The 25,039-nt window shown below is 44.2% G+C and overlaps 1 protein-coding gene across 1 annotated transcript in view; it reads right to left on the minus strand.

Annotated features, from left to right (window-relative positions):
• Nucleotides 1-4,044: 4,044 nt before the first annotated feature.
• LOC147604428 (Sept9 (DUF616)) overlaps nt 4,045-25,039 on the minus strand; it is a 134,513-nt gene continuing 113,518 nt past the window's right edge. Inside the window, exons 5-6 of the mRNA XM_086795691.1 lie at nt 17,314-17,501; nt 4,045-4,572 (exon numbers count right to left, since the gene is read on the minus strand). Of these exons, the coding sequence (XP_086651817.1) occupies nt 4,232-4,572; nt 17,314-17,501 (529 nt within the window). The 3' untranslated portion in view covers nt 4,045-4,231. The remainder of the gene's footprint in view (nt 4,573-17,313; nt 17,502-25,039) is intronic.

Genomic DNA, 25,039 nt, shown 5'->3' on the forward strand with positions numbered 1-25,039 from the left:
GTTGCAACGGTCAAAATAATGATAATCCTCTTTATCAAATGGAGCTCTTTGTTTTTCTTTTCTCAATTATCCATGGCACAAAGAAAATGAGCTAACAAGTCAACCCACCGAGAACAAGTGGAAGAGAACTTAAGGATATGTAAGATGATGTGACCATGTTGTCTATCTAAGCAATAAAATCAACGAGGTAATAAATAGTAGGGTCCTATATGAAAATTAAAGAGGTTCTTCTCCTTGATTTGGTTACCAATCCATTTGCTATGGAGGGAGGTTATAAGGTTGGATGATGGACTCCTATGAAAGTTGTTGCTTCTCCGAGATGAGGTGAAAAAGGTCAAAGCTACTATGAATGAAAGGTTGATAGGTTCCCAATTGGTTGAGATGTTGAAATACTGGGTATGAATGTGTAGGACTGGTAGGTGTTTACTTGTATTATGCATCTAACACTTATGATTTGAGGGGATTGTCCAAAGAGACAGAGAGAGAGGCATCATTCTTTGTGTGGCAGCTCATAGGTAGCATGTTCCATAGCACAAAGGATCTCCCACTCATCATAGCTATAAACTAGCACCAAAAGAAAATAGAGCAATAACACTAGTTTATTTTTAGTGACTCGCTCATCATCATGTGCTTTGTCAACAAGCTTTGCTAGCATCAACAGCTTTATTAACATTGACATTATGTTTAACATTGGTCAAAATGTTATATACCATTTTCATGCTTGGTTTTCAAGGATAGTTTTATGATGGATGGGAGTATTTCTCTAGTTTCGTAAAAAGTGTTTACATCAGAGCAATGTAAATATATGTGTGACTTAGGGATGTGTGGTTTCTCAAATTGTAATGCAAATACACTTTTGATAGATCTTGACAAAGTTGCCCGAAGCTTAAGACTTATATGGGAAACCCCCACATAGATCAAAGGAACCCCAAGCATGTGCAAACATGCAAAGGACTCCAGCAAATGCCAAACCAAAGATGGATCTTGACAAAGTTGCTTGAAGCTTAAGACTTCTATGGGAAACCCCCACATAGATCAAAGGAACCCCAAGCCTATGCAAACATACAAAGGACTCCAATAAATGCCAAACCAAAGATGGACACGTGGCTCTAACGCCACCTCCAAAGCTTAAGCAAGAATAGAGAGCAGTGGAGTGGATACGACCTCTATTTAATATAGTGGAAATCACCTCTAGATCCCTTTGACACCAGGTAGTGAGAGGCAATACGAGTCCTGTGTGTGATCGCCCTTTATCCTCTATTTTCTTTCTACTTTTTAGTATTTGTTTTATTTTAGGATAACTTTTAGTTTTGGTTGCCACTTGCCTATTACACCCGGATGGGCGGGGTGGATCAAAGGCGCCAACACTCCATTTTTGGGTCAATCTCTGTAATCTCATTGAAGGGCTACCGTACGGCCTTCATGAGATCGCAATGTCGTTGAAAGAAGAAACCTCCTCCTCGCTGGGGCTCTTCTTTAGATAGAGCCTTCTTCCATGGAATGAGGTTTTGCGGGCTGCCTGCTGGCTCTGCTGGACGCAAGGATTTTGGGAACAGTTCATCCTCCTATCCTAGGACGACACAGCCGCTCCAGCCTCTCGTTGGGATGGATATCACATCTCACTATGTTTGTATCTGAAGATCCCCTCTCTCATCTCATCAGGTGCACCTCCCGGGCCATCCTCTCTCCAAGGGCTCAAGCTCCATCCATGATGGTAGCTCGCGAGGATCACGAGATCTCCCAATGAGTGTGTGAGAAGTTGAATGAAGGCCTAGCTTGTGAGGGCGCGCCCTCCCTCCACTGAGGCGCCCGGTCTGCAAAGGGACTACCACGACAACATCCAGCAGGAGGGGGGCGATAGAGAACCTACGGAGCGATAAAGAGCTGCTGGCGTCTATAGGGAGGAGGCACCTAAAGAAGCCATAGTCCGTCCACTGGGTGTCAATCTCGACATCCACAAGGGGCATGGTCAGCACACGACAGCTTCAGATTAGGGAGATTCTTTAGTGCAATACAAAGAAATTCTCGCGCATGGCGATGTGTCACTTGTATCACATGCACACCTGGTGCTCACTATGATTACATACCTAGACTCTCCCTGTTTTCTCATGGAACTATTATAACGCTTCTTGGTCTCATTGATCCTTTGGGTCTTTTGTAGAGATATTTAATCTCTCTCTCTCTCTCTCCAAGTCTCTCTCTTAGTATTGAGAGTATGTATCTTTGTATCACTACATATAAAGTAAATTTTTGTATAGGAGGTCTCTCTTACAAATGAGAATTAAAAGGTTCCAAACCTGCTTTTCAAACATGTACGCAAGAGGTTGTGAGTAAATAATTATACAATGACATAATTTTCAAACGTGTATGCAAGAGGTTGTAAATAATTATGCAAGAGGTTGTGAGGAAAAAATGTGCTTATATTTTAGTGACAATGTAGACAATCTTATATGTAAATAAAGAACAAGGTTTACCAAACTAGTAAACCTAGCCCTCCACCATGGATGATTTAGGTTATACGACTTTGCAAGGGTGTGATACAAAAAGACACATTGCTCTCCAAACTTATATAGTAGTAATTTTCATCACAAACTCTCATTAATGCACACTAAGAAGGTGCAATGATAGATTCCCAAGGATATGGGTCTAGGTGAAATGACATGTTCTTCAATATCTAGGCATGATACGATTGACGCTTGCCCTACAAGCGAGAGTTTCCTACGGCAAAGATAAAATCATTTTATAAAAGGCCAAGGCTGAAAGCAAAAGAGAGAGAGAGAGAGAGAGTTGTAAAGATGATAACATTAAATTGAGTTAAAGTAGATACATAGTGAAAGCATGCAATGTGGTAGTCCATAATAAGAGTAGCCTAAACAAATAAAGAGGAGAGAATTCACTCAGTTGTGCTTGCATCTATGACCTCATGTAGGCTCTTTACATCCACCACCCAAGGAAGAGCATCCTTGTGTCTTTAGAGAATCTCTTGGATTTAAAGTTGGTGCATGAAGGGCTATCTGACTTTGTGGGCCTTAGATATCTTAGTGTGTTGTAGCTAAGACACACAATCAACGCTTAATTTCTTACTCCTATGACACATGAAGAAACTAGTCATATGAAGCAATGAAGTATTTGGAACCTAGGGCTTCGAAACTAAGGTAGAGTGTGCTCAACAAATAAATGATCCTTGAGAGTGGGCCAAATCTATCTCTAAAGAGGCAATGGAATATCCCTCATATCTCATAGTACACCATACATATGCAAATATAGTGCTCCTCAAGTTGAAGCCTCTCTTTGCAAAGTCCAAGAGCAAAAACAAGCGTCTCAGAAAACCTTTAATGCTCATGATAGCAAGAACTAGAACTACAAAGAGAGAGAGAGAGAGAGAGAGAGAGAGAGAGAGAGTTCTCTTAACATCTATAAAAGACCAACGGGTCTACGAGACCAAAATTGTTACAATGTGTCCATGAAGTGACAAAATCATGGAAAAAGAGCATGATAAAAAAACCCGACTAGAGCTGAGGGATTACAACATCCCTGTACTAAGTGTCAATCCTACAATGCTACAATGTGAGGGGATCCAAGTGGATCCTTGACATTGATGACCGCATAAAAACTGCCTATGGAGGGGCACTTACGTATCTCTTGGATTTAAAGCTATTGGGTAGAGCATCTCCTTGAAGAAGCACTGCGTCTAGCTTGTTGCACCTAAATCACTTTGTCGAGGGGATGCCTTTTAGACAAGGTGGCATCTGTACGCTCCTCCTTACTTAGTCTGTTGAGTAGGGGCATCCGAGTCAAGGCTATATCATCTTGTGGTTGTCAACGAGGCCTCCATCCTGGCTAAAGAGAATTATATAGCTAGGCGAGCGCTGCTTGTGGGGGGGTGTTTAGGACCCACCGATACACACACATTCGAGCGTCAATTAACACCAGTAGTACTCGTGGACTGATATATCACACGAGGACGTCTTAAAAATTTTGCCATGGACACATCATATATGTATGCTCCAATGTTAATCGGAATAATATTATATTCACATATTAGACAAAAACCAAGTTCTTATTAAAGAGAGAAATATCAAGGTGTTAAAAGCTTTTGGCTAGTAACTACATTGACGTGTTATCAAGAAGAAGTAATACAATGCAGGATCAGTAAATTTAAAAATTGGCTACAATTCAAACGAGAATCAACTTGCGATGAATCATTTACCTCTTCTGTTAGTGTCATATGCTAAGGTGAATTATCAAACGAGTCTACTAGGTAAGGTGTAAATAACCCTATGCCTCCACGGCTCTCAACCATGGATGTGTTACTCTTTAGCTCATCCAAAGACTTAACCCATTCAATAACTGATGAATGTTCTCTGGTATGTTTATGCAGAAAAAAAAGGGAGTTATATTCACAATTAGGAAACATGAAGAATGGGAAAGATCCATTTAATCTGTACACAACATAACCAAAACTAAGCTGATCCCGAGGCGTAAACCTATTAACTTCATTGAACCATAAACAGCTGAATAAATCAGTTAGGGGAGTATGCTGCCGAATAATGATTGCCCCTTCTGGTACATCTGAAACCAAAATTTGGAGTGATAATTAAAAGCAAAGAACAATTAATTCACGAAATAGTTAAATTCTGAGGTGTCTCTAATCCTACTCCAAAAGCAGCATACAATCAAGTCCAATTCCAACAAAGAGTATTAAGCAGCAATCTTCGATGTTGTAAGAAGGGTGAATATGGATGGAACAACAAACTTTTAAATAATCAACAAGACCCAACTTCAAGATGCTTTCAGAAGAAAGTGTGCAAAAGTTAATCACTATTTCAGACAAATGGTACAACAAACTTAAAATAATCAGAAGAAAGCCTGCAACAAAAAGTTAATCACTATTTCACAAAAAAACACGAGAAGTTTACATACGAAGGGCGACCTGACATCCAGCATGGTCCACCGTAACCTGTGCAACATCTCCTCTACATCTTTGCTACCTTCTTGCATTTTCCCTCTGTATGCACCACAATTATGGGAGGAAACTAACAAGCATTTTCCCTCTGTTGACACCTTTTGACAGTGACGTGGACATGTTTCTACCATTTAGCTAGTTTAGAGGGCATGTTCGTGACTGAGTCTTTGTCAAATTTGGGGCTTTTCAACCATTTCATTCTATTTGGTCCAAGCACCCAATGAGCAGCCACATGTGGACACTTTTATTATATTTGGACATTATTACTAATAAGTTACGGTTGGCAACCAAAGGCCAACCAACTAGCCCATAATACACTCTAAATAGAGGGCTAGGGCTAAGAATCATTCATGAGTTTAGACGTGTGCTAGAAGACTAGTAGACAAGTAAGCTAAGGCCACACCCTACATACTATGAGCATCATCAAGTTCTTACCACTAGCAATCATTGTAAATATTCATTCATGTTAGTAATAGACAATAAATTAGGTCCACATCTATCTTGTCTATTGCATGCTTTCATTCACACTTCCACATAGGAGATTTGCGTTAATCTACAACTTAATCTGTGTTTTTGTGTTAATCTTCATTAGTCTAAGCATTCGTGTTACATTGGAATCACAACTTCAAAAGGCCCTACACAATTAAGGTTTGCAAGTAGGATTTGTGTTTTTTCTGTTTTACAGCCAGTTTTATGAGGTCATATCAGAGTTTCTAGGTCTTTCCTAGGGTTTCCAAGGTCAAGCAAAGTCAAGCCTCAAGTCAAGTCGTCATTATTTTTGTGGATAATTTTTCAGATTGTTGATATTTACACGGATAATTAGCCAATGTGGTGACATGGGATGACACTTTCACCCATCATTAGGTAGCCCCAGGAGCTGAAAGCGCAGGTCTCCTTCAGGCTGAAGTAAAACACAAGTAGGGAGGCCATCTCTCCATTGAGCACATCTGGTTTGGGCACCTATTTGGGATGCATCAGGGCGGCAAAACCTGAGGGCAATTCAGCCCTCTATATGCAACCAAATCAGAGTTTTCTGGCAGCATAATAGAAGTTAGCACATTTCCCAAGGGTGGCCAGACCAAGATAGTAGAGGAGGGGTTATTCAATGGCTATATCCCAGCCAACTTCAGGTGATTCAGCCTGTCTAGAGGAGCTTAGCAAGGTGGTCAACCAGCTTGGGGTAGATTTCATGCCATTTTTGGGTAGCCCAAGTGCAGATTAAAGTAGAGTAAGCACACCCAGGGTAGGGTAAGCGCACCCTTGCTTCAGGTCAGTTTTAGTTGCCTAAAGATCAGCAACATGCTGAGTATGGAATATGCTAGATGGATGGTTGGTGATATGGGAGCAAACCATCAAGAATATGTTCTCCATAATGGAAAGAGAGTAGTTCATCAATTGGAATGCTGATTGTTGGAAGTGTTGGGAGAATGCCACTTCCTTTCTTGAAAGCTGTATGGCACACTCAAACATTCCCTCTTATTGAGCTTCCTTCATGGGCAGACTCACCACTGAACTTGCTGCCTTTCTTGTTGATTTCTTGTTGGCATGCTGCCAACTCTTTCATTGGAGACAGACTTCCCACGTAAGGAGCAGATCCAGAGGATGATCTCGAAGTGCAAACACTGCCAGACTTGAAGGTGATACCGACAAAAAACAGAGGAAGGACAACCAATCTCAGATAAGAGAGGCACCATTGCTATCATGCGTGGCACCACGAAGCCAGATCATTGCCTGTTTGCTTTGTGCCTTAGGGAGCTGCGGACTCATATGACATCCCCCCGTGTCCATATCCTTGATTCTCTCTATTTGGATGCAGAGATTTCACAGGAGGTCAAAGATTTTGATGTCATGGCTGATCCTTGACAAATGTTGGGTTTAGAGAAACCCTAATGTTCAGCAAAAATACACAGAAAACAGCAAGAACACAGTAGGGAGCAATAGAGAGTGAGGATTATGTTGTTAATCCCTCATATTGTGTACTAATTACTACTTAAGTACTTAACTTAAGAATCTTTAAAGGCCCATAGACGCGAGGTCGCAACTTTGGAAAAACTGAATTCACTGTTTTGTAGCGGTGAGGTGCTACATTCAACAAGACCAAATCTCCTTCTTGAAATCTGCATGTCGACAATGCTTGTTGGCCTATTTTTGATATTTTTGTTGCACATGGACCAATTTATCTCGAACTTGGACAAGCACATCTTGCATCTCCTGAACCAACTAATTTGCCAATGCCACTTTGTGTTGTAAAACAAAGTTTGTAGGCACAAGAGGAGTATGCCCATATGCTGCTTGAAATGGAGTTAATCCAATTGCTGAATGATGGGAATTATTATAAGCAAATTCCACGAGTGGTAAATAATCTTCCCATGATGCCAAATGGGATTGAATGTAACGTCGAATCATTTCTTCCAAAATCTGATTCACTCTTTCAGTCTGTCTATCTGTTTGAGGATGATAGGCTGAACTGAACAACAAATTCGTGCCAAGAGATTTGAACAAAGACGTCAAAAAATGTCCAGTGAACTTTGGATCTCTGTCAGAGATGATGGTCTTCGGCAAACCATGCAATTTGAAGACATGTTGCACGAACAATGACACCACATATGAGACTGAAGTAGCTTTCTTGCAAGGAATGAAATGCGCCATTTTGGAAAATCGATCAACCACCACAAGAATCTGAGCATTGTCTTTGGATGAATGAGGCAAAGTGGTAATAAAATCCATACTGATACTTTCCCATCTCTCATTGGGAACAGGCATCGGTTGAAGTAACCCTTGAGGAAGTTGTCGAGAGGCTTTTATTATCTGACACGAATGACAAGCTTTGACAAATTTGATAACATCTTGCTGCATCTAAGGCCAGAAGTATGCAGCAGACAAAAGTCGATATGTCTTGTTGATACCACGATGAGCAGCATAAGGAACTTCATGATGCTCTTGAATGAGAATCTTCCGCAATGAAGTATTGTGAGTACACAAATGCGATCAGAAAAGAACAACAGAAGTCTTCAAGTGGTCAAAGGAAACCCTAGGAAAGATTTCCCTACGGTTCAACTTGAGAAAGGAAGGCTGAAATTAGAGTTTTCAGCCAAAAGGTCAAAAAATTACAACAAATAAAAGGGCCGTTTTGCTGAATTTGAGCCATTGGGAGTGTGTAGGAGAATGAATATGGCCTGGAAACACTCTTGGAAACTTGGAAAACACTCTATCAAGCTTGGATATGGTGTACGGAAGGAGAAAGTGCAGAAAATACAGCCATATAGCCCCTTGAAAGCAGGAGCCAACTTCTAGAGAGAGGGGAGAAGAGAGATGATGATGAGATGTCCATCCACCTTGGGTATCAGGCAGCACAGAGGGAAAGTGAGTTGGGGTCCAAACTCATTGACACATGGCTGGTTTCTCTCTTTGAACAAAGGGGATAAGGTCTCGTCAGTGGACATTGAGCTTTGTCCACCTCGAGACATCAGTGTTTGCCAACACAAGGCTGGCCGTAATTTATAAGCGTGTCCAAAACTTCATAAAGTGTGTAAACACTCGCACATGAATTAATCCTAGATCCTACGGCTCTGTTATGACCAATACTTACCATCTCTCACAAGCCACATAACCATGTCAGCAGACAGTTTCACACGGACAATTCACGGGTGGGCGTCCCCTTACCCGGCCTGTACTACACATTGGTCAAGCAAGCATGAAAACAGCATTCAAATTCAATTTGCAAGCAGCACATAAAAATGCTATACAATGAGACATTGGTATGGACAATCCCCATTTATGAGACTATACCAAGCTAGATGTGTTCTAGGAAAGTACACGTGGTACCATACCCAATGGAACACAATCCTCCAAGCATTTCCGCCATGTACGCACAGGCACAAGTCCCTACGGAAAGCCAAGTCCACAGTATCACATGACTGGCATCGATCCCCTGCATAATAGCCATGGACGCTAGTCCAATGTATACATATAATAAGAAAGCACGAGTGGACCAGTTGGGTGGCCAAATGTTGGCAGTGAGTCCGCTCTCTGTGGGCTGCCCTCCTGCGGTCAGAAGAAACATGTGATGGTCGGCTGGAGGGGGGATGGATCGGGGCCCCCTCAGGAGTGACTCTCTGTGTCGGCGGAGGACAAGTAGAAAGAGTCCGAGGCATCGCTGATCTGGACAGTCTATGATTATGTCCAAAGACCCAAAAGCCCTCTCTGAAAGGCACTGAAATCTCCCCAGGATCTCGTAGTATACTCGGCAATGGCAAATGTAGTTCTGTTGTGACTCAACTTCTCGCTAGCACAATCTGCAGATCCTGTGCTCCTGGGGAATTCTCAGAGGTCTCCTTGTCTCTATCTGAAGGCGGTGTGAAGATACCCACAGTTAGCCAACTGCAATCCGTATGGTGTGTGACATGTATATATCAGGGTATCCCGGCCTCCGGATGAAGCCATCATGTGTGAGCCTCAAGAAATGATCCACGTAGTATTGCATCTTTATGTGCAATGGCTCTAATGGTGTAATCCACGGGGACTTTGTAAAATCCGAGTAGAATATATCGGATCACCCGGTTCCTGTCCTCGTGCGTGAGCTTGAGGAAAGGGACATTTAGATTGTCTTGAAGTGGTGGGAGCCGATCCACTTGGAGTGTATGAACCTCAAACCATGCACATACAATAGCATACCATGAGGGTTGTCACTGGGCTGGTACCTTCTCTTCTACGACTGTAAAGCACCCTCAGAAGTCATGAGGGATGCATGTCCCAGATATGGTGGATGTGAGTGTCTAGAAACGTGCCTCCACTACCATTGGAGTTGCATCAAACTCTGCCTAATTAATCTGATGTGGGACCGATGGTTTGCTGTGGTCCGTGGATCATGCAGGAGAGCATCATGACCTGGGGCCACTCTAGTCATTGCCACGCATCTGCTGAAAGACTAGTAACCAGAAGGGTGCTTCATACATCAATGCTGGGATGACGAGAGAGAGAGAGAGAGAGAGAGAGAGAGAGAGAGAGAATTATACTAAACATCTCCTAAGACCCAATGGGTCCATGAGACCAAAGTGATACAATGCTATCCATGGTATGTCTCAACATGAAAAAGAAACACAAAACAAGTATAAATAACATAGCTCTCTAAAAAAAGTAGAGACTGATCTAATGATCATCATGGGGAAGTACATCGGTAATAAGTACTAGTACGAGAGATAAAGAGAGAGCTTGAGTTTTAAGCAGATATTGCAAAGTCAGCACATTCGACCATACAATATTGCATTGCCTTCGAGGTGGTTGTATACAAAAGCAAAATTCAAACCAGAGAAAGAGACTCTAGAATTCCGAAGATGCTATGATACTATTAGCAATTAAGAGAGCAATGGTAGCCAACTATCTAGTCACCAACTTATCTAGCTGACTTTGTTTTGTTCACCCATGCCTGCTTGCAATTCCCTTCCTTTGTGTTTGGTTCTTACATCAAATTTTATTTCTTAAAGAGCAAAGACACCCAAACCGTGGTCCATTTTGTTGATGAAAGATGCAATGTACATGATTGTAGTGATGGACATATTATTGTTGCATCTGGTACTTTGTGTCATGGCCTCTACAGGCTCGAGTTGTACATAACGCACTTGCAGTTGATCCCTCATCTACTATGATAGATGTTGAGCTATGGCATGCTCGGTTTAGCCATTTTAACTTTAGTCTGCTACGCCTTCGAAGGCATGATATGGTATCTGCTTTGCTACCACTTGATGCACCCATCAAGCATGTATGTGAGGTTTGCATACTGGGCAAGCGTCAGACACCTTTCCCCAAAGATAGTTCAGTGAGGGCTGCCCGAACATTGCAGCTCATACATATTGATGTATGTGGTCTGATGTGGATACCATCTATTGGTGGTGACCTCTATTTTGTCACATTCATTGATAAGCTTTTCAAATTCAGCTGGTCTATGCTATGAGGCAAAAATCAGAGGTATTTATGTGTTTCAGGCACTTTCAGCACATGGCTGAAAACATGTCAAGGTGCAAAGTATAGACAGTGTGTGCAAAGTATAGACACTGTGTGCAAATAGAGGGGGGGAATACATGTCCAAAGAATTTAAATGCAAACTTGTCTAAGAGGGGCATTCACCTCAACCGAATGGTATATTGGAAAGAAAGAATAGGTCTCTTATGGAGATGGCATGATGTATGGTCAAAGGCTAGAATTTGCCTCAAAGATTTTGGATGGAAGCTGTTATGTGTGCAGCATATGTGCTTAACATGTGTCCAACAAAAGCCTTGCAAACTATAACTCATTACGAAGCTTGGCATGACAGAAAGCCATCACTGGCTCATTTGTGTGTCTTTGGTTGTTAGGCTTATGCTCTTGTGCTTGGGCATAGCACAGCACGAAGCTTGATGACAAGGCGATGAAATGTATCTCTGGGCTATAGTTAGGAGAGAAAAGGGTGTATAAAGTCTCTACCATCCCGTTTCTCAACGGAATATGCATAGAGAGAGAGAGAGAGAGAGACTCGAGAGAGAGAGAGAGAGAGAGAGAGAGATGGCTATATATTCAGTATATTCATAGATGTACAAAAAGGGTACAAGTTGTTGGCTGCCTTAGCAACCCCAAAATCCTAGTCTAGACCTCTAGGGTCCTATTCTAGACCTATCTCCAAGAGGGAGATGAAATAACTACAACGTTTCCTAACATGGCCTTTTATAGGCCCTTTGGTTGCCAGTCCAAGTGGTCGATTCCTGTCGGCCAACTTCAACAGTCCAATAAATCATATAAGCTGCCGATAGGAGGTAAACACCCTCCTACATGTGGCCGATAGGTCTTGATCAGATCGGGTTGATGTTGTAATTATTTGAGCTTGGCTTGTGCCTTAACCTAATCTTTATCTACTGCAAATTAGGGATTTAGCCTAGGATTTAGCACGTCCATGTGCATACACATGACATCCCCTTCTGCTAAACTTGATGACGGAATTCCAACTTCTGACCTTGGATTACTATCATCATCCCCTATCTCCACATATGGCCTCCCATACCTATTATCCTTCCCTTCTTGAAAACCTTGCCTTGGGTCTCTGAATCCACTCCAAGTCTAATGTAAGAGATCTGTGCATTTATTCCACTTTGTCCCGTTGCCTTCTTGCCTTGTCCCTTGTCCCTAAACACAAACATGAATCCTCCTCCTTGAAAATTGATCCTGTCACCCTTGGCTCCACCCCCTTGGATGAACTTCATCCCTTGCAGTGATCCATAAAAGCTTCTAGGTCAGCCCCAACTGGCTACCAACTCTCATGAAACCCTCCCCTTGGGTTTGCCCGACACCAACCAGCTTCTGGGGGTCTTGACAATGGACACATGTTTCGTTTCCCTCCTTGGACCTGTGCACTTCTTTTGGGACACCAACAGCACTTAGCATAGCTAAGCCTGATGCTCTCATACCACTATCACGTGCGAAAGCTCTCGGTAGTCTTCATTCAGCCCTAAGTACTGCATAGGAAAGCCTGATGCAAGAACAATTAGCATACACAGCATAGAGAGAGAGATGGATGTACAAAAACGGTACAAGTTGTTGGCTGCCTTTGCAACCCCAAAATCCTAATCTAGATATCTAGGGTCCTCTTCTAGACCTATCTCCAAGAGGGAGATGAGATAACTACAATGTTTCCTAACATGGCCTTTTATAGGCCCTTTGGCTGCCAGTCCAATTAGCCGACTGTTGTCGGCCAGCTTCAATGGTCCAATAAATCATATAAGCTGCCGACAAGTGGTACACACCCTCCTACATGTGGCCGACAAGTGGTACACACCCTCCTACATGTGGCCGACAGGGTCTTGATCAGATTGGGTTGATGCTGTAATTGTTTTTGCACGGCTTGTGCCTTAATCTAATCTTTATCTGCTACAAATCAAGGATTTGGCCCGGGATTTACCATGTCCATGTACATGCACATGATAGGCCTTGAGCAGGCTCCCAAAGCATGGTACAAGAAGATACAGCGTACATGGTCTCTCATGGATTACACATCCAACAAAGTGCACCCTCTACGTCGAGAAGACAAAAGAGGATTGTTGGTCATCATTTTATACATTGATGACATGCTACGCAGTGGCCCATATGTTGAGAAGATTTCAGCCTTTAAGGCTGAATTACAAGCTTATTTTGAGATGTCGGATTCAAGCCTGTTGCATTTTTTTTTGGGCATTCAGTTCATAGTCATGATGCAAACAAAGTATATACAGAGACTGCTAAACGCTTTAATCTTAAGAACCGTAAGCCCGTGTCTACGCCAGTCGAGAAAGGATTTTCGAGAGCCTTTTGATCAGACACTATATCAGCAAGCTGTTGAATGCTTGAGCTACCCATGCAACACGCGACCAGATATTCAGTATGGGGTGTCACAGTTGGGTAAATTTATGCATTGGTGTGTGAACACTCTAGGACTAGCCAAGCCACTTTTTCCCTGACTAGGAGGTTTTTTCCCCCCGTGCATAGGAACACTCTCTTATGTCACTTTTGGGAGTGTGTGTGTGTGTGAAGTGACTTTTGTACTTTAGGTCACTCACTTATTATTTGCATTTGGAACTTGCATTGTGGTACAATGCATTTACATTCAAGTATTGTACCTCCTTGTCCTTGTTCACGACTACTTCACTATTGTGTGTGTGTGTGTGTGTGTGTGTGTGTTTTCCTCAAAAAGCAATGGAAATGGAAGTGTCTTTTATAGAGGAAGAGTTGCATGATGCCTTGCGTGGTTTAGGGAAATGGATGGCTTTACAGTTGAGTTCTTTCTTGAGTATTGGGATTCATTCAAAAATGAAGTGCTTTATATGATTAATATTTGTTGGCACACTTGTGTGCTTTCAGCTTCTTGGAAGCAAGGGCTAGTGTGTTTACTCCCTGAAAAACAGCTATGTGATAAGAGCAGATTGGAGACCTATCACCCTTATGCCTCTCATTTACAAGCTAGTTGCTAAAATGTTGGTCAACAGATTGAAAGATGTCCTTCATGATGTGCTACACCCTGCTCAATATGGTTTTGTGCCAAGGTGAAAAATCATGGATAACATTGCAAATGCCTACATATGCATTGAATTGCTAAATACACAAATCAGTATGTACTCATAATGCAAATAGATATTGAAAAAGTGTTTGACTCAGTTCAATGGTAATTCATAGGCTGAAGTGATGGACAAAATGGGTTAGGATGTACTCATAATGCAAATAGATATTGAAAAGGCATTTGAACAGTTCAATGGCAATTCATAGCGCAAGTGATGGACAAAATGGGTTTTGGTCCAAAAATGAGGAATATCATATACTAGTTGAATGAGGAAGGGACAGCCCAATGTATTATTGGAAATGAACTCTCTGCTCCATGGAAGCTTAGACAATCCGTGAGATACGGATGTCCACTGAGTGCCTTGCTTTATGCGATACTTACTCACCCGTTGCTCTTGTCAATAGACTATTTGATTGTAGACGGGAGGCTACATGGTATTGACACTACAAGAGCCAACCAATTTGTTAGTCAAGCATATGCAAACGATTCCTTCTTCTTTCTGAGGGGCGTACCCGCCGCTGCGACGGGAAGATCCTTCACGGCAGGAGTCACACCTTTTGGTCCCGTGCTTTTGGCCCCTCTAGGACCCAGGGTGGGAGTATGCATTTTCGTCAACAAGCAGCTATTACCTATAGTGGTCAACTTAGGCACCATTGTCATTGGGAGAGCTCAGTGGTCGAGCATCACGATTGGAAAGTATATACTATAGAGTGAGCTTTTTTAACATATATGTGCCCAATGCGGCACCAACGGGCAGAGCCACTTTTTGGATAGTACAGTTCACCACTCCCTCCCACAGGTGGATTTCTGGTGCATGGGTGGGGATTTCAACACGTTAGAGTCAGCAAAGGACAACCGGAGTTCAGCGAACACAGCCCCGAGAGTCACACTTCTCGAGATCGAACATGAGGAGTATAGGCTCTAGCCTGTCCAGATTAGACCGGTTTTATGTAAATGAGTGGCCTTGTGGACGTGGTGGCATGATTGGCATTCTCGCAGGCACTACTTTCTCTGCAATCATGCACCCGTCGTTCTATCCCTCAATTACCCTAAAGGCTGGACATTTGAGCACCTAGATCCCAGATAGCCCTATTCAAGACTCTCAGATATGCAGCAAGATAGAGGAGATCTGGGAGTCTGGATTTTAACTCTAATTCAACCACAGGAGCCTTGGAGGCACGCCTTGGAGGGATCAACACTTCATTATAGGAGGCAATGCAAAGCAAATTGGCTGGCCTTCGAGAGCAAGAGAGGACCATTCATCGGAGCCTAGCCTCCTTGGAGTGGCTTCAAGAGAGTACCCCAGACAGCCCGTGGATTGAGGCCCAATTGGCTACAGCCCGTACACAGCTTAGTTCCATCGAGGAGCACAGAGTGGAGTACAAAAACCACACTAGAGCCTCCTTTTGGACCTAGGCAGGAGACAGGGTCACTGGAGATTTCTTTGAGATAACAGGCCCACACAAGCGGAGGGATGGCAAGGCCAGTCTAGATCCAAAGTCGCAAATCCCCCCATGTGCGAGCCATTGTCACATATTTCTTCTTCTCTCTCCTCACAAGTGCCCCCTTATCCTCTCGAGTGTTGGACGACAGAAGCAGGTCTGGCAGCATACGAGAGAGGTGGTTCCTCTCGCTCTCCGGACTTTCCTGTTGACACTCTTTACTGCAGAGGAGCTTGCGGAAGCTCTAACGGCACTCCTTAGGGGAAAATGCCCGGGAGAAGACGAGCTTCCCGTTTCCTTATTTCTCTGACACTAGGATCTCATGGAAGGTGGCTTCAAAGCTGCCTCATCTCTATCGCCTCAACGAATCTTTGGAGGTTCCCCTCATCTTTGGAAAGGTATGTTGCTATGTCATCAGAAAACTCTGAATCAAGTAACTCCTCCTGAGGGCAGATGGGAGGATGCAGATCTTGGAGCCTTGTCTCCTGGGCAGACAGAAAACTACTCATGGCCTCAACCTCTGGCTCCCTGAATGAGAGCATGGCTGTCTGATGCGGAGTAGAGCAAGAAACACGTCAGACCCACTCCTCAAGGAATCCCATCCAGCACATCGTCCCCTCCAAAAATCCCCAATCTACTCTATCATAGGCATTCTCCAAATCCACAAGGAGAACTATAAGATCCTGCTACCTCTACCTGGCCGAAGCGGTCACCTCCCAAGAAGTGAAGATGTTGTCCAAATGCTACGATCCTGGACGAAACCCGTCTCCATGCCATGGATCAAATTGGGGAGGAAAAATTGCAATCGCTAGCTGATGGCCTTGACTAGAATTTTGTAGGCGGTCCCTAGGAGGGTGATGGGCCTCCACCACTACCAAATCTCCAATCTTTTACCACCCTCCTTGCTAGTCAAATGGATTAATCCCTCGACAACCTCTCCGGCATGGCTTCCGTGATCATAATCTACCACGATAGTGACTAGCCTGTGTGCTGGGGGGGGGGGGGGGGGGGGGACCCTTGTGGGGGTTTGGGGGGTGCCAAAAAATGTGGGTCCAATTTTCTGACATGGAAGATCTTATAGATTATCTCCTCATGAAGCAATGTATGAATGCATGATGCCATGCACAATCTGATGATCATTTCTTTCGTGGAGCTTGAAAATTCCACCGTTAGTGTTTCTCAAGCGAGCTTATCATTTGCTGCAAGGGGACGTCAAAACAATATTAAAAAATAGGCAATGTTTCAACTTTCATCAGTGTATAAATCACTCTAGGTTTTAGCCAGAGATGGTAAATTTGTAGCAGTGTTGCTGCGTGGCAAATCTAGAGAGCTCGATGCAGCGAGGCCATCGAGGGCACCCTCACCCCGCCAACGAAGTCCATCCGGAGCATCTGTCTTGACGGTGGGGGAAGCTTCAAGGTGGCTTTGACTACATGCGGAAGCGCCACCGCGAGGCTTCGTAAGGATTTGGCGTACAGTCCCTTTGTCACTTTGACACTGGTGGTGAGCCAAATTGGCACTATAGACCACCTGTGTGGTTGTTTCCCCTTCCCCCCATTGTATGAGATAGACTTCTCCTCCTAGAGCGGCCAGCCGGAGGAGAGGAGCATCCTCCCTTTTTTCTGTTTCGTGTCTCTTGCTTCTTCCCTGTGTGGAGCGGAGTTTGTGATTAGCCATTATGACTGTTTTGCTTGGTAACCAATAGAAAAATCTCTTTCCCGGAAAAAAGAGGTTCAAGGGTGCATTGATTACACTGTACAGTAGGATTCCAGTATTTGTACCACAAGAACAGCATGAACCTATATAGGTTGTATGTCCAAGAAAGGCTCATCAGGCAGGATAGTTCTTACCACTGAGGAGAGGAAGCTTATTGGTACTCCATGGTTGCATGCCTTCATGAAGATATATCTGCATTTGTTTGTCAATGAGTGGCCGAGCATATCGTTTCCTTCGTTTGTTTGCATCCGCTTCTTCATATAAGTTCTGGTGATGCTTGTGACGGGCAATTGAAAACTTGTGACTGCCTCTCCACAAATACCTACAAAATCCCAAACAACAGTTGACTTTTCCCACCAATACAAATCCTTACTATGCAACTAGTGTTTAATAGAGGAGACATTTAATTGATTAAAGACTGCACTGCCACAAACTAAAGTTTGAAGCTAAGTAGGTAGCATATGGCTTATTCAATACAATGTAGTTTGACTATCATCTACTAATAGAGCGTTAAGCTCTCTCACACATACAAAAATAAAAAACCAAGGCACTTTAAAACACATCCTGACTAGTTCAACAAATTTTATATCGTGCATTACCATCTTATCAACCTGTGTGTATGTATATAGCTATATATTTCAAACATGCATGCACGCACTTTTGAGTGTGAAGGCATACAGTTCAGGTTACTTTCTAGACTCAATAAAAACAAAAATGCAACCTTCCTTCACAAACTGCATAGCTTAGTCTTCATCTTATAACCTGCCCACCCACATCATTAGCATCCAAGAGTGAGTGAATGCCTTACATGTATAGGTAGACCGTCCACTATCATGGGACAAATTTTCATGCTTAAGCTACCAAATTATTGTCTCAGTCTTGCACAATCTCACTCAAACACCAAATTCTAAACCTCTGATTTCTATATTCCTGAAATAAATAAGCACAAATAGGTTTGTTTTTTCATTTTTCGAAAAGCCTCCTTTATCTCCACCTTGCACACTTGCTACTCTGTCTCTTTCTTCATTAAAAACACTACAGCATCCTGTTGGCCCAGGCTGCGCAGCAGGTCCCACAGAGCCGCCTCAGACACGGCGGAAGGCCCCCCCAAATGCTCCACCACACCTGTTAAGGGTGGTGGAGGGATGAGAGGGACCTTAGACTCTTATATATATATATATTCACACACGAACTGGATCAGCATATGGGATAAACCAGTGCAACTATGCTCACATCAATGGAGGAAGAGGCAGATGTGGCAGATTTTATATATATATATATATATATATTCACACACGAACTGGATCAGCATATGGGATAAACCAGTGCAACTATGCTCACATCAATGGAGGAAGAGGCAGATGTGGCAGCTGCTGACACTTCGAACACCCCCCTCGACGGCAGCTGCTGGTGATACCCAGAGGCTCTTATGACACTGGGCTCAAAGATACACGGCGACAGGAGTGATGCTACCCGACACTATGCAGAAGGCAGTTAAACCTTAACATCCAGCAACTTGTCCACACATGGGTACATGCTTTCGGCACCAACCACCAGAGGAGCACGGAAGCAACCAGCACACAGCACACAGCAGCCTCAACCAAGCTCTGATACCACTGCTGGTCCAGGCTGTGCACGTCCCGCAGAACCACCTCAGACATGGCGGAAAGGGCGCCCCCCCCCCCCCCCCCCCCCTCCTCTGATCCCATGAGCACCACACACCCGTAAAGGGTGGTAGAGGGATAACAGGCCCTTAAACCTTTTTATATTATATATATATTTTCACACACAAACTCCATATGGAATAAACCAGCACAACTATGCTCACATCATTGGAGGAAGACGCAGATGTGGCAGCTGCTGACACTTCCAACAATCCTCTAGAGCCTCTCCCAGCATGTTCTAGGAGATTGTGATTGTGTCACCCCCTTTTTCTTGTTTGTCTAGCTTGGTCAAGGAGAAGTTAACATTCTTCTTGTTAAAAAACTAGGCAACCTGCCATCCCACTAAGAGCCCTCTGTGCAGCAACTTTTGCCACACTATAGAGAAAGCTTGTGATTCTGAGTTTGCAAGCTTTCTTTAAAACTTTTCCAGTTTTCATAACCGGAAAAACTGTTGGGGTTCTAAGATAAACCATTTAACGAAACTAAAACCTTGAAGGTAAGCATTTTCTTTGCATAAAACTTAGCTCTATCAAGAGATAACATACGAAGACTTTCCTTAGCAAACTGCAACATTTCCTCTTGCTCTTGCAAGCAACACAAAACTGTTTGCACCTTGAAGTTTTCTAAATTGACTACCCACAGAGCTCTAGGTTGATGTCCATGCATAAATTCAACTTCACAGATGCATGCTTTGCACTAATTTATGGAAACTCAACATGCAGAAGGTAATCTTCTAATCACACTCTCCTAGAGACACAATCTCAAAGCATATCCTCAAACATCTAATTAATTCTCTCCGTCTAGCCATCTGATTCTAGATGATTTGCTAAACTCATACTCAGCTATATATTCAATTTTTTGAATACCTCTTGCCGCAAGTGACTCGTAAACTTAGTGTCAAGATCACCAGAATGGTTCTCTAGCAGCCCATTCAAACTAGATAACGTTTCTACAAACAACTAGACTAGTTGTGGAGCCATTACTGTGCTTTTCAGCCAAATAAACTTTTCAACCTTAGTTAGGCACCCAAATGGCATCATGCCCTTTGTAGGTCCTGACTAACCCGACAATTAAGTTTATGGAGGTACTTTTCCAGTTATTTCTAGGAATCTCCAATGGATGCAAAACAACAATCGTATGGATGCAATAGTCCATCTTAGCTTAGTTTCATCTTATTGAATTGGCATTGTTGACACTCTCAAACATAATGTTTGACAGAACTTTAAATTGTAAGCCAATAGAAAGTCTTCTTGACCAAGATCAATGTTCATTGGACACCTTAATATCCAATGCAAGCTCTACCATGACATTTGAAAAGTATCTTTTTCCTCCTTTCTTAAGGATCACACATACAAACCATGAGAATCCATTCTGGATAGAAGAAAAGTTGTTCTCATTTGAGAAGTATCTTTTTCCTTGTGTCTTGAACATTGGGTACGGAAATCTTCTCTCTCAAATATGAAGCCACTATTGAACTTCTCTTAATGTCTTGAACATCACACACACAAACCTTTTCTATTGCTAAATAGCAATTTCTACAAGAAGATCTATTGGGCTGTATTGGAGGCAAAGATTGGCACTTTGGCAAAGAGGTAGAGGCAAAAAGCACAAGGAAATGCATGCTTTAGAAAGAACTATTAGACACTGGATCATATCTTTACCCTTGAGGCTATAATTGAGGAGGCTACGGCATATACCTAGATGAATCTAGGAACATGCCCAAATTCACCTTATAAGAACATGCAATTTATAACCTCATGGTAATCATCCACAAGACAATAAACCATCAACTCCATCATCCATAGTATGGACTAGATACTACGACATCCCCCAGTGCCCGATAGTGGGTGTAGACTTGGTATCAATATATGCTTACACACACACACACCCCACGCGCACACATAGACATAAGAGCATACATTCATACAAAGGTCTATGTACTAAGTTTTTGTCAGAGCTCTGGAGATGCCACTAAGGATCATAACAAATAGACAAAATTATTACAACAAAAAGGTAGTTGATACGGACTAAAGATACAAAGAATTAACACAATATCAACTGGCTACAACTTGGACGAAAACTTCACAATGTGAAATTTGCACGTCCGCTTATATGGCATAAAGATATACCTATATGAATCCAGAAACATGCCCAAATTTACCTTAAAAGAAAGTGCAATTTATAACCTCATGGTAGTCATCCACAGCAAGCACTAAGGCCCCCCCCAAGCCTGCTAGCCTGCTGTGCGCCCATCTCTTCCACCTCCCCTTGCGCAGGGCTGCTGCTGCCGCCCCTAGCTTGCTGCCCCTTTCGTTGATTAGTTGCTGCCTCCTCTGCTCCATTCACTTCCCCCCCGCACCCACACCCCCCCCACCCCCCCCTGCGCGCGCGCGCTTTTCCCTTTCTTAGCCGCCTCCCCCCCTTCTTTCTCGTCACTCCCTTTATTTTATTTTATTATTTTCTTTGTTTTTGTTATCGTGTGTGTCTCCACCCGGCATTTTCTTTGCATAAAACTTAGCTCTATCCTGAGATAACATATGAAGACTTTCCTTAGCAAACTACAACATTTCCTCTTGCTCTTGCAAGCAACACAAAACTGTTTTGCACCTTGAAGTTTTCTGAATTGACTACCCACAGAGCTCTAGGTTGATGTCCATGCATAAATTCAAACTTCACATATGCATGCTTTGCACTAATTTATGGAAACTCCACATGCAGAAGGTAATCTTCTAATCACACTCTCCTAGAGACACAAGCTCAAAGCATATCCTCAAACATCTAATTAACTCTCTCCGTCTAGCCATCTGATTCTAGATGATTTGCTGAACTCATACTCAGCTATATATTCAATTTTTTGAATACCTCTTGCCGCAAGTGACTCGTAAACTTAGTGTCAAGATAACCAGCAGACATGACAAACATGCGAGCTCCACGATTCCAGACAGCCTCATTCATAACCCCGAGATTAGTAGCCGGATTGAGCAGATATGGGCAAGACTGGACTTTTCCTCAGGCTTTGGAGCGTGCACTTTGGATGATAACCTTGGGAAGATCAGTATTTTCTTACAGGAGGCAGCCCAAAGTAGATTGCAGGGATTTCAGGAGCACGAGAGGAGTCTGAGGAGGGGCCTAGCCTCTTCACAGCGTCTTCAGGGGAGTTCCCCAGACAGCCCGAGGATTGAGAGTCAGATCGCTACCACCCGCACGGAGATTCGGTCCATTGAGGAGAGGAGGGTGGAGTACAGATACCATGCCAGGGCTTCATTCTAGACTCAAGCTGGTGGCAGAGTTACTGGAGACTTCTTTGAGATAGCCGGCCCACATAGGAGGAGAGACGGTATTCACATGCTACGTGGCCAAGATGGAGCTATAGCTTCTGATCCCCCACATGTGAGAGCCATCGCCATAGATTTCTTCCGATCTCTTCTCATTGGTGCCCCATTATCCCCCTCCGATGATGGATGCGCACGAGAGAGTCACACAAGAGAAGTGGTTCCCCCCTCCCTTCAGTTTTTCTTATCGACCCCTTTCACTTCAGATGAGCTAGCGGAGGCCATGAACGCATTACCCAAAGGGCAAATGCCCGTGGTGGGTGGATGGGCTTCTTGTTTCTTTCTTTCTTCGACATTAGGACCTCATGGAAGGTGCCTTCGCGTTGCCTTCCATGAGATTATGTTCACAGATGCCATGCTAGACAGGCTCCAAAAGGGCTTGATACATTTGATCCCCAAGGAGGGTGGTGATAGATTGGAGATCCGGCAGTGGAGACCCATCACCCTTCTGGGGACGGCCTGCAAGATTTTGGCCAAGGCTATCAGCATGCGACTTCAGCCTTCTCTCCCAAACTTGACCTGCGACACTCAAACTCGTTTTGTTCAGGATCGGAGCATTATGGACAACATCTTTACCTTCTGGTGGGCGACAGCTTGGGCCAGGATGCGACAGCAAGACCTCATTGTGCTACTCCTAGACTTTGAAAAAGCTTATGACAGTGTGGATTGGAACTTTCTGGAGGGCACTATGAGCCGGATGGGATTGCCATGGAGTAGATTCGTGGAATCTCACGACTTTATTCAACCTGTCACACCCAGGTTCTCATTCAGGGAGCCCGAGGTGATAGATTCCCCCCTTTCGCTCCGTTCGACAAGGCTGTCCTCTGGCATCGTACCTCTTTCTATTTGTCGCTGAGTCCATGAGTAGTTTTTCTCTCCGCCCAGGAGACCGGACTTCAAGGATCGCGCCTTCCCCTCCGCACCCAAGAGGAGCTGCTAGACTCAGAGTTTGCAGACAGCACAACAACCTACCTTGCTGGAGATGTTGGGAATCTCCAGAGATTCGCGGAGGCGATAGAGATTTTTTGTCATGCATCAGGAGCACGGATCAACTGGCACAAGTCATGTGGTTTTTGGGTAGGCTCAGCACCCGCCCCCACTTGGCGACCACTTGAGGCTTTCCAGGGGATCCTGAGGGGCACTCCAGTCCGATACCTCGGTTGCGAGGTTTGCATTGATATCTCTCCCAGACTTGATCCATGACACCAGGACTAGTTTTGTTCAAGATCAAAGCATTCTGGACAACATCTTTACCTTTTGGGAGGTGACAGCTTCGGCCAAGATGCGACAGCAGGACCTCATTGTGCTACTCCTAGACTTTGAGAAAGCTTATGACAGGGTGGATTGGAGGTTTCTAGAGGGCACAATAAGCCAGATGGGATTCCCCATGGAGTGGATTTGTGGAGTCTCAGGACTTAACTCAGCATCACACAGCCAAGTTCTCATTCAGGGAACCCGAGGCAACAAATTCCCCCTTTCCTACTCGGTTCCACAAGGCTGTCCTCTGGCACCGTATTTCTTTCTATTTGTCACCGAGGCTATAAGTAGTTTCCTCTCTGCCCAAGAGACTAGACTTCTGGGATTGCGCCTTTCCCTCCGCACGTAGGAGCTGTTGGACCCAGAGTTTGCAAATGACACAGTAGCTTACCTTGCAGGAGATGTTGGGAATCTCCAGAGATTCGTGGAGGCGATCGAGAATTTCTACCAAGCATCAGGAGCGCAGATCAACTGGCACAAGTCGCGTGGTTTTTGGTAGGGTCTGCACCCGCCCCGACTTGGTGACCAGTTGAGGCTTTCCAGTGGATCCCGAGGGGCACACCAGTCTACTACCTCGGTTGCAAGGTTGGCATTGAGATCTCTCCCGAGCAACACCTCGCTCCGCTTCTTCTGAGTATTCGGAAGAAGCTTTTATACTAGAGCTTGGCGAGGCTATCCCTAGCAAGCAAAGTGGTGGTGGCGAACCAGGTACTGCTTTCTTCAAGGTATTTGGAAGAAGCTTTTATACTAGAGCTCGGCGAGGCTATCCCTAGCAGGCAGAGTGGTGGTGGCAAACCAGGTACTGCTTGCCACCATGTGGTACATCATCTCTACTAGGTCTTTTCTCAAGCTTGTATTGGCCAGGTACAGCATTTGATCCGGAACTTCTTGTGGGCCGGAAGTGATGGGAGGGGAGGCCAACCAGGGCCAAGGTGGCATGAAGAGTTCAACCACGTAGCAGAGGGGGGCTTAGCCTCATGGATCCACCTATACAGAGTTGTGCCCTGCTGGGCAAGTTGATTGTCTGAGGACTCCTACCCGGTGGTGAACCTTGGAAGGATTTCCTCTTGGCCCGGATTTCAGCCCGCACTCCGAGCCTTGGAGGCCCGTGGCCGCAGAGTACTAGATGGATCTTCACAGAGATGCGAGCCCGTGGTTTCAGTCCTACCTTTGAGACACATTCGCAACAAATCTACTTCGTGCTTGGGATCATCTCAGGCCAGCGCTCAGACAGATTGTTCTAGTGGCCTCAGAGGAGCAGCTTCGGCAGCCTTTGATCTGGAACCCCCTTGATCCGTTTACCCAGTGGCCACATGCTAGGGGCCCGACCGCACATATCCTAGGGTGCCTTAAGCATGGGACCAACCAGGTCTCTTGGAGATTGGATTGCACACAGGCAGTTACCTCAAGAGGAGCAGGAGAGAGGCATGACAGCGATCCGAGGTAGAGACAGGCTCAACATCGACATCGACTCAGCTATTCCTCAAGAGTGATTAACTGCTCTTCACAGTCGACCCCCCCCAGTGTGGCTAGACGTGTTCACCAGACATGCTTTCCTCATGGCGGTCCATGGAGCAGATGAGGATAGTGGTCCGCTCACTTTTTCT

The sequence above is a fragment of the Cibotium barometz genome, chromosome 62 (assembly GCF_041138505.1).
Source record: "Cibotium barometz isolate CiBa-2024 chromosome 62, ASM4113850v1, whole genome shotgun sequence".
NCBI lineage: Eukaryota > Viridiplantae > Streptophyta > Polypodiopsida > Cyatheales > Cibotiaceae > Cibotium > Cibotium barometz.